Source organism: Myotis davidii, unplaced genomic scaffold (assembly GCF_000327345.1).
Source record: "Myotis davidii unplaced genomic scaffold, ASM32734v1 scaffold663, whole genome shotgun sequence".
NCBI lineage: Eukaryota > Metazoa > Chordata > Mammalia > Chiroptera > Vespertilionidae > Myotis > Myotis davidii.
The window spans coordinates 7,281,824-7,292,686 of NW_006295816.1; the positions used below are offsets into that span (position 1 = coordinate 7,281,824).

At 48.9% G+C, this 10,863-nt stretch overlaps 1 protein-coding gene across 3 annotated transcripts in view; it reads right to left on the minus strand.

Annotated features, from left to right (window-relative positions):
* The window catches only part of MYRIP (myosin VIIA and Rab interacting protein), a 183,604-nt gene that overhangs the window by 42,193 nt on the left and 130,548 nt on the right, over positions 1-10,863 (minus strand). For all 3 annotated transcript variants that reach the window (XM_006770537.2, XM_015568402.1, XM_015568403.1), the window contains 4 exons: positions 8,406-8,486; positions 7,777-7,874; positions 7,533-7,613; positions 3,706-3,849 (listed from right to left, as the gene is read on the minus strand). In XM_006770537.2, the coding sequence (XP_006770600.1) occupies positions 3,706-3,849; positions 7,533-7,613; positions 7,777-7,874; positions 8,406-8,486 (404 nt within the window). The remainder of the gene's footprint in view (positions 1-3,705; positions 3,850-7,532; positions 7,614-7,776; positions 7,875-8,405; positions 8,487-10,863) is intronic.

Here is a 10,863-nt window from a genome sequence, read left to right on the forward strand (position 1 = left end):
AGAAAAAAAATATTAATAAAATCATAAGGAAGAGAAAATACAGTATTTGTTGGAAAAAAGTCCACATAGAAGTGGACCTGCGCAGTTCAAGCCCTGTTTTTCAAGGGCCAACTGCCCCTTCCTTTACAGTCGCTGCATCCTGAGTGGGCGGTGGCAGCACATTCTACCTACACCTCTCGGAATGGCGCTATGATCGCTCTAATTGTCGTCATGGCCAAAGGGCAGGCTCCCCGAGGCACCAATCACTATCAGAACAATCTTCGAGGTCCAGGAGCTCACAGCATAAAACAGGGACAGGACGTTTTTAGCATCGAGGGCTTGGGAGCGAAGGGACCGGTAATAATGGTCAGATGACTCAACAACTGAGACAGCTTTGCTTTGTATTTGCAGGGTCAGTCGTAGCCATTGAATTCAGTCCAATAATTATAACAATAATAAAAAATGACTTCAGGTCTGTGCGACAGCCAGTCACAGGACAGAGCAACTACGAGGGAGAAAATAGCAGTGATTCAGTGAAACAGGGGAGGGAAATAGAAAAGAAAGCAGAGACAGAGAGTCAGGGCCGGGCTTAGTCACTGGCATATCCATCCCGAGTGCCTGGCCCCTGCTGCCATCATCATGGTATCAAGAGGATCATCGTATTATTATTACAGAGACACATTTTTATATACAGGCGCCCAAAGGGACAGGCACTGAAGGAATTATAACCGTGGGCTAGATCTTTAAGGATATTGCATCATAAGGCTTTGAAGGGCGGGTGGTGCTGACCCCCTACGGGCAGAGAGCCACACAATAACGGAGGAAATTAAAAAGAGAACAATCACGCTGAACTTTCTTTCATGAGAACAGATGAGAAATCCTGGCTGAATGGGAATGAATTAGGTTTGGGATTTGCAGTTAAGCCCATGGAGCCTGCAGCGCTCCAAACTCGGCGCAGTTACTCCCGGAGCCATACAGAGGAAGACGCTAGATCAGCGGTTCTCAACCTGTGGGTCGTGACCCCTTTGGGGGTCGAACGACCCTTTCACAGGGGTCGCCTAAGACCATCGGAAAACACATACATAATTACATATTGTTTTTGTGATTAATCACTATGCTTTCATTATGTTCAATTTGCAACAATGAAAATACATCCTGCATTTCAGATATTTACATGATGATTCACAACAGTAGCAAAATTACAGTGATGAAGTAGCAACGAAAATAATGTTATGGTTGGGGGTCACCACAACATGAGGAGCTGTATTGAAGGGTCACGGCATTAGGAAGGTTGAGAACCACTGCGCTAGATCAAGGGCATTGGAGCAGGAAAAGGGTATTCAATGCCTGGCCCCACCAACCAGCACATGGGTGACCTTAAGTGAGTTGTGTGAAAGCTTTAGCCTCCGTTTCCTCACCTGTAAAATGGGTCTAATGATACCTGCATCCCCACCTTGTGATGGGCCGATAGTGCCTGCTCCTTACCCAGCAATGGTTCTTGTCCCCTCCCACTGGGGCCTCATCAGCATCTGTGGCCATCGTGCTGGCTGCCACTCACATTGTATTCCAGATGAATGGGGCTCCCACAGTCAGGCAATGTGGTGGCCTGATCAGGCTCAGTCCCTCTTGGGTCCCAATTGCCAAATGTGGTCCCAGCACAGGCTCCTTCATCACAGGGGGTCTAGGGCCTGGATGGGCCAGGCGGGGCAGGGGTGCGGGGGTGGCGGGGGTGGAGAAAGAGGGGAAGCATTGGCTTTGACCATGCAGGTGGGCAGTGTGCCCAGATGCACTGCATGGAACGCATGAGGAAGCTGACCCTTGTCCACTGGATGTGCCCCCACCTTGAGGGCCCCAGGCTGGCCCTGCTATGATGCTGGTTAGAGGGGAAGGGCTAGGGGTCCTGGCCAAGGGAAGTTAGGCCTGTGACCACTGCAATCAGGCTGCTCAGAGGGGCCAACTGTGCCCGGGGCCGAGCTGGATGCGGGATTTTTCTTTATTCCCCGTCAGGCAGCTCTGTGTGGGGCGGTTCCCATGAGCACAGTGTGGCTCCTGACTAGCGCGTAGGTGAAAACACGCTGTTTCCGTGGTGCAAATCCTGGCGCAGGGAGAACTCAGAGGAGGGGCCAGGAGGAGACTCCTTGATGAAACATCCAAGTCCAGGATGAAGGTTGTAGTGATCTTGTCCCTGTGGTATAGTGCCCACACCCCTGCCAGGCCACACAACCTGGGGTTAAGGTGTTAACAGAAGGAGTGCTTACCCACGGGGGTGCACCAACGTCCTTTATGGGCTTTTATTTCAAACCACAAGCTCGAGGTTCTATCTCCTGATACCCCCTGTGACGCCCCGCCACCCCCAACCCCAAAAGTGGACTGATCCTGGGGAGTAGACATAACTTACAAAGAGATTCAAAAGGTGCTTTCGAGTCAGAGAGGGACTTCCACTGGGCCCTACTCTATCCCAGCATCGGGAAATCAACCATATTCTGCTCTTTGCCCGGGAAAAAAGTAAGAAATGAGTCAGCGCTGTCTACCTCGGCGTCAAAGCCAGAGTGAAGACCGCGCTGCGTGGGAGGCAGGCGTCTGGCAAGGCAGGTCTCCTGACAAGAAGAGAAAGCCCCGGAGGTATCAGCGTGGAACCCAAGTGGGAACCTGTGCTAAACGGCTCCCTCAGTGAAGGCGGCAGCGAAATAAGCTGACAGCATGTTCACAAAGGAAGGTCCTGCCGATCAGCCAGTGAAGTGAAATCTCTGATAAAGCCGTAAGGATGCGCCCTGTCACCCCCATGCACCTGGCGACTGGTGAATCCTGGGCAGAGTCTATGCAGGTGAGGCTGCTGACCATCCCTTCTGGGCTGGCGTGTCTGCCATGGGGCTGCTCTGCACACCCTTCTTTCCCATGTTCAGAAAGGGGGTGCTTGCCCCTGACCCCCAGGAGGAGTGGGGTAAGCACTAGGCATTGCTCCCCCATTCATGTGTTTCCGGTTTTAAGCTGAACCTGTGTGTTGCCCTGGCCCCAGGCTCTGCCTGCTGGCACCCGGAGCCGTGGAACCCACACCCAACGAGCCAGTCCTCCTTGCTGAACCTCCCCAGGCTCGGCCTCTGCTTCTCCCCCGCTCTGCGTGTCCTCCGCTGGGGCCCCTTACACAGAGCCTGCGTCTCACAGGCCGGGTGCCGCTACTGCAGACATGAGCAGGCCCAGACCGGGTCACAGGAAGGGCACTGTGCTTCGAGACTGCGCCCCTGGTTCAGTCTCAGGGTGACGGACAGGAAGGCCGAGCCACACCACGACTTCCCGATTATGTCTCGATGTAGCCATTTTGGTGACTCAGATGGCAGTGGCCATTCTCTTGCTGTCCCTTTCCGGTTTGGGAAAAGCAAGTGGTCTTCCTGATACAGCTTTTTATTTTCCTCAAGGGACTTAGTACAGCTATTTCTGGGATGAATGAAAAGGTGCCTACTGACATCTTGATTTTCCCCTGGATGGGTCTGTGTGGAGAAACCTACCTCTGTGTTCTTCAAAGTCCCTTCGTATCTATTCTTTTTTTCTCCTCCCTCACCCTCCTTCCCGGGCTCTCACACACACTTTCTCAGTTTCTCCCCCTGCCCACCACCCTATTCCTTTATGCCAGCCGGTGGGCACACGAGTTAATTACAGATGGTTCCGTGTGCTGACCCCGTTTCCCGGGGAGAGCGTGCAGGACGCCTGCATTGCTGCCTGGAGACTCACCCAGCGGATGCTGGAGGCAGGGTGGCCTCCTGGGGAGGCCGCAGTTCCCTCTTCGGCCGCCTTCGCACTGCAGCTCTGGGGCTGTGACCACTCTGGCTCTTCTTCCATTTGCTGCTCACCTTTGCTCTTCTGTTTTCTTATGATCTGGGGAGGAGGTGGGGTGACAAAGGGGGGGAGTTACCGGAGAGGCCTCGGAGTCTAGGTGGAATGACCGGGACCACCTTTGGGATTTTTCTTTCAGCCACGCGAGAGCTTGGTTTCAACAGAAGGCCAGCCACCTTCAGATCTGTCTTATGACAAAACAGTACAACCATGGTCTGGAACATTCCACAGCACTTTACAGTCTACAAATAATCATTTTATGATGGCAACGACTTCTCTTTACCAAGTGCCTATCATGTGCCAGACGCTGGGCCAGGCACCAGAGATGCTTTATCTCATTTAATCATCAAAACACTGCTAAGAGCTACAGACTGCAACCACACCTGTTGTACAGACGAGGAAACAGGCTCAGAGAGGTTAAGTTACCAGTTAAGGACGCACAGCTCACAAAGAGTGGAGCTGGAGCTCAAACCGGAGTCTCTGGCTGTAAATGTTGATTTTAGGAAGCACCAGGAAGGCCTGTGCAGGGGGCAGACAGCAGGGGTCATCAGGGTTGGCTTCGGCTTGCTCGCTCCGCCTGCTGTGTTGGGCACAGCCATGGGGACTGAATGAGTCCATTTATACAATGGTCTCTGGGCTCCCAACTTCCTACAGGCAGGAAGTAGCTGAGAAAACGGCTGAGCCACCAAGATGAGCATATCCTCCAATGCCTTTTGGACCAGACAAGAGGATGAAGAGGAAGGCTGAGAGCCAAGGACATTCCCAGGGACAGACCTGGGCCTAATCAAGGCCCACCCCCGACCTGCAGAGTGGGGACCTGGCACGTGCACCTAGCAGGGTTTTGGAATTGCTATGGACCAGTCACCGCCCGACTTTGCAGGTGGGTGGGGCACTGTGTGTTGGTATGTGGGGACAGGTGACTTGCTTGCTTAGTTCATAGGTCGCCATCTTAAAAGGAACTGACTCTGAGTCACAGGTACAATGACTTTGATCTGTTATTGACTGAGGCATTTGGGGCTCGTTAGGTGGGAAGAGTGTCATGTGGAAGAGACATGACTTACTGTGACTAAAAGGAAGACTGAATTTGTCCAATGCTCCCTTTGCTGTGTGAGTCTGTGCTTCTCCCAGGACAAGGAGCATATACAGGTGATTGTTTAATAACACAGGTATGAACTCCATGGGTCTACTTAAATGCAGATTTTTAAAAATCCACATATATGTGAATCCATGCAGTTCTAACCTGTGTGGTTCAAGGGTCAACTGTATTTTTCTTTTTTAAAAATATATGTTTATTGATTTCAGAGAGGAAGGGAGAGGGAGAGATAGAAACATCAATGATGAGAGAGAACTATTGATCAACTGCCTCCTGCATGCCCCCTACTGGGGACCCAGCCTGCAACTTGGGCAAGTGCCCTGACCAGAAATTGAATAAACTGTGACCTTCTGGTTCATGGGTCGACACTCAACCACTGAGCCACACCAGCCGGGCTTACCTGTATTTTTCTTAGTGCAGTTGAGAATCTGCATAAGCAGAAAGCTGACTTACTTTATACCTGGATTTTCAACTGCACAGGTAGTTGGCACCCCAACCCCCACAGTGTTCGAGGATCAAGTGTACCTCCCACCTTTGGCTTTGTGTTGATGGTGTGCCTGGCTTTGGCCAATGACATGTGAGGAGGGAGTGGGCTACAGGGAGTTATGGCTGAGCCTAGGCCTTGATAGACGTCACTGGCTTGCTTGCTGCCTTGTGCTTGGTCATGGTCATGAGCAGCTGATGAGGTAAATGAGGTAGGGCCCCAGAGTGAACACACTTGACCCCAACCCACTGCTTTAGATGGAGCCAGTACAGATGCATGAGCGAGAAGGAAACTGTGGTACAATGAAAAACATATGTGCTGTTAGACTGATTTCCAGGTTCAGAGCTTCAGAAATCCTTGGAATATTTGGAGTGACAAGAGTGTCTTTGTTATGCTAAAGAGGTGACTCATGGCCAGAGCCACTAGATAGGAGGAGGCTGGTGGCTAAAAAAACAACAACCAACCAGAGAAAGACAAATACCATACTATTTCACTTACATGTAGAATCTTAAAAACAAAATAAAGGGACAAACCAAACAGAAACATATTCATAGATATAGAGAGCAAATGGATAGTTGCCAGATTGGATAGGATTGGCTGATGGGTGAAAAGGTGAGGGATGAAGAAGTACTAATTGGTAGTCACAAAACAGTCATGGGATGTAAAGTACAGCATAGGGAATATACTCAGTAATTCTGTAATAACTATGTATGGTATCAGGTGGCTATTAAACTTATTGGGGTGACCATTTCATAAATGTCTAATAATCACTAAGTTATAACCTGAAGCTAATATAATATTGTATGTCAACTGTAATTGAAAAGCAATTAAAACCCAATCCTGTAAACCAAGGAACTTTAAGCTCTACCCCAACCTCTGGGGAGGGGGACAGGGACTAAAGATTGAGTTCGTGCAGGTGGTCAATGACTTAAGCCAGCGGTGCTCAACCTGTGGGTCGCGACCCCTTTGGCGGTCGAACGACCCTTTCACAGGGGTCGCCTAAGACCATCCTGCATATCAGATATTTACATTACGATTCATAACAGTAGCAATATGACAGTTATGAAGTAGCAACGAAAATAATTTTATGGTTGGGTCACAACATGAGGAACTGTATTTAAAGGGCCAGAAGGTTGAGAACCACTGACTTAAGCAATGATGCCTACTTAATGAAGCCTCTATTAAAAACGTTGAAACACTGAGGCTCAGGGAGCTTCCTAGCTGGTACAGGCACAGAGAGGGCATGGACAGTTGGTACACCCATTCACAGATCTTGTGGTCCCATCATCTCTTCCACTGGCTGTTCATCTGCATCTTTTATAATAATAAAGAGGTCCTTGTAACTATCGCACTTTCCTGCGTTCTATCGGTTGTTCTGACAAATTATCCAAATTGAGGGAGGGCCATCGGAAGCCCTGAATTTGCAGAGGGCTGGGCAGACGGGGGTGACACGGGGATTCCTGAGACTTGCACTGGCATCTTGTGGGGCTGAGCCCTTCACGTGTGGAGTCTGTGCTCTCTGCCTAGTGTCAGAACTGAACTGAATTCCAGGGGTTGGCGTACTGGCTGTGAAACACAGAAATAAGCCTGTTTAAAGCCACAGAGTTTTGGGGGGGTGTGGTTTCTACGTTGTCATTATTGATACACCTGGCAAAGGACAGTTTAGGCAACGTAGGTAGCAGGGGTGACTGCAAGCTTTTTCTGCAAAAGACCGTTTGAGAAGTGTAAGAAGAGGGTACCCACACATGCAAACACATGTACACAGGCATGCACGCACACACAAAGCTCAGGAAACAGGAAGCCAGTGAGTAACCTACTCAGTGCTGAATTCCTGGCTCCCCACCCACCAGCTCCATCCCTAAAGGCAAGCACACTCCATCCTTTGTCTTAGATTTTGCAGTGCAATCCCTCTGCATTAGCCTCCAGAGCACAGAGGACAAGATGACAAGGCACAGAAATGGTGCCCAAGACAACAACCACGCCAGTGGCTGCTCTACAGCTCTCGAGGGGGGGGGGGGGGGGGGCCTGCTACGACAGAAATGGTGCCCAAGACAACAACCACGCCGGTGGCTGCTCTACAGCTCTCGGGGGGGCCCTGCTCTGGGCCAGGGTGGTAAGTTGCCGCCATCGGGTGGCCGGGCCGCCTACCTTCTGCAAGATAGTCGTGGCCAGCTCCTCAGTCAGCTCTTCCTTGTGGTCCCGCAAGTAACTGGCCTCATTCTGCTTGTCCTGCAGAGGGAGGGGAGAGAATGGCCGATTGCTGGGCAGGTTTGGGGTACAATCACTTTCGTGGGAGTGAGAGGGTGACACTGGTTTCCTGACAACCAGCACTTTTCTCTGGCAGCCAGGACCCCGACCCACACCGCCCCAGAGAGGAGAAGGGGGTCCATACCAGGCTGTCCCCATGGGCTTCTGCTTTGGAAATCGCCTCCTCGATGGCCTCTTCGGCCACACGTAAGGCAACAGCCAGTGTGTCCATCATGCTGTGTCCTAGGAAACAGAACAGAGGTCGCTTTCTGAAAGGGAATGACAAGTAAAATGACGGCTCCACTGGAAGCTCTTCTGCTCAGACCTCTGGGGAAGGAGCTGAAGTGTCGGAAAAGGCTTTATTCGAAACTAGAAATTTGTTTTTGCTTTTAACCTCTGCTCTGAGGGAACTATTACATTGGTATAAAAAAGTAGAAGTTAATCAGTAAGTGGTACATTCTTTATAAGAATACTTTAGTATCAAGTGCCCAGGTATGTTGATTTTTATATTCCAACTCCAAACACTCACTAGTTGATCACCAAGTATCTGGCGGTTGGGTAGCAAATACCCTTCTCTAGGCCACACCTTGGATTTACTCATCTATTTTGATGACGGATCCATACAAATGGCAACCCCTGGAGACTCCCACACAGCAATACATAGCTGTATCAAGTGTTCACAAGGCAACTGGGAGATCTGGACAGTATCTCCCAGCAGAAGGTGCTTCTATTCTTCCAACCTTCCATTAGCTGTAAATTCTTAAGCAAGTTTACCTTCTGATTGCCTATAAAATGTTGAATCACTGCCTGAAACACTTCCTTCATTCTCCAGGTTTGCCTCAAAAAAGCTTCCTCCTGGGGGAGGGGGAAGAAAGGAGAGAGGGAGAAATCATGATTATCAAAGGTCTTCAGGGAGCACAGATGCACCAAATTGGCAAACCACCATTTCCCACTTGAAGTTAGCCCTGCTGACAGGTTAGTGAATCACTGGGTTACACAACAATCCTACACTTTTGGATCAATCACATTTTTCTTCTCACATTGATGATTCCTGGTGTAGCATTGCTACCACCTCAACTTTCTTCCAGTACCTTCTTTGGAGGCAATGTGGAATCCAAGACAGAAAAATGGATTGAATTCAGAGAAATATGAGGTCAACTCCTGGACCTGCAAGTTATTAGTCATGTGACTTTGAGCAAGCACCCTTAGATGATCTGAAGATGGAACCATTTATTCAGAATTCTCCTGAACAAATTATAGAGAAATTGGCTGTGCCTGAGGATTACCCAGAGAGCTTTAAACAATATCTGTACGGAGTCCCCTCCAGAGATTCAGAAGTAATTGACTGAGCATTGGAAGATGATCTGGGCACTGGGTTGTTTTTTATAAAACATCCTAGGTGATTCTAAAGGGTAGTCAGGGTTGAGGATGGCAGATGACAACCACACAAGGGTGTTGGGTTGTAGCTAGAAGACAATGGTAATGACTCCCCACTCATCTCACATAACCCGGAGGCCATGTAAGCACTTGAGGTGGGACTAAATTTTCTAGGTGGCGTGCAGAATAAATCTCATTGTTTTGTGATCATGGCTTTACAGGCTTGAGTACCATCTCATCAAGTGTCTCCCGTCAGCTTGTTTTCATGTGTATCAAGAGGAAATCGTAATTAAAATGGAGATACCACTCATATTAAAGCAACCAATTCTAATATGTCTATGAAGGGTCATGGTACCGACAAAATGCTTTAAGACTGAACTAGCTAGTGCAATATGGAGATCATAATATATGCCGGGCATTGAGCCTTGCTTTGAGAACACAGAGGCAAAGCAGCTGTTGTCTCCACGTGGCCCAGCAGGAGCAAAGCTTAGTCAACCATCACCGGATGCAGTGTGCTAAGTGCTGTGACTGAGCGCCAGGTGAGAGAAGTGGTGAATCGCCGAGGGCCCGGGACCTACATCTGTTCCAGTCATGGCAGACAGTTATTCCCAGCAAACGATCATCCTTTGAAAATGACCCTGGAAGGTTTCATAGCCCTGAGCTGGCCCACTTGGGATTCGTGTCAGTCTGCTCCACTGGTGGCGCCACTGGGAGAAATGGAATGAGATCAGAATTGTGTTCTGTGCTGTGAGAGTCTCTACACAGGTTTGTTTCCTTTCCATTTGCATTAAGCCCTAGAGAACGCCGATGAGATTTGAATCTGGGGACACGTAAAGGGGTCCCTAAAGCAGACCGGAGGATGTACAAGAGAGGAAAGAAAAGACGGCATGCAAACAAGTGAGCCGATTCTATTCTGAAACTTTCTTGAGAAATATTTTTGGGTTGAAAAACTACTGTGACCACCTTTACTTTAAATTTCTCTTTTCTGCCGCCACTTCTAGAAACATATTTTTAGAAAACCCTAGAAAGAGAAGATAAAAATAATAGGTGGCAACTTTGGGCACCGCTCTCTTTGCCATAGGCAGAAAGACAGAGATTCTAACAATGACCACAAAAGGCACTAATGACTCCATGTTTAATGCTTCCAACCTGTTTTGGAGAATACAAAACAATGACGGTGAAAAAGCTCTAAATGAGATGGAGGAGATTCGCCCTCACTTCCTTCTTGTGCATAAAAAGCATTCAGTCGCGTCAGCAAAGTGATTGGGGAAAAACCTCCCTCTAGACAGGAAAAAACAGCCTTTCTTTGGAAGAGGTGCTTTTTATATTCTTTGGAGGAGGTGCTGTTTATATTCGGACAACGATTTCTTTGTACTGGCTGGTCTACTAGAACTATAGCATATACACTGAGTGGCCAGATTATTGTGACCACCTGACGTTTGTAGGCAAATTAGCTATAATTTCACGCTAACGTCGCTAGAGGGCCAGACAATTATAAATAGGGAAGCGGGTTGTTTACCACGACAGTAGAAGTGATTTTTTTCTGAAGATAAGGGTAAACAACACGATTTAACAGCCTTTGAACGTGGGAGATAGATATACTACTTCCTCATTCTGGTTTACCTACATTGGCTGTTTGGACTGAATAAAACAGCGTACACAGGCGTCATCCTTCAGGCTTTCTGGAGGAAGCTGACATTTTTCTCACTCTCGCTTTCCCTCACATCCGGGGCCTGGTATAGAGACCGTTTTGGAGTAGGAGGAAAGGGAAGTGGAGGCCACATTCTCCGAGTGCGGACCTAGTCTACACAATCGACTCAAGATGACTTCCTGATGCTGTCATCATTAGGGAAAG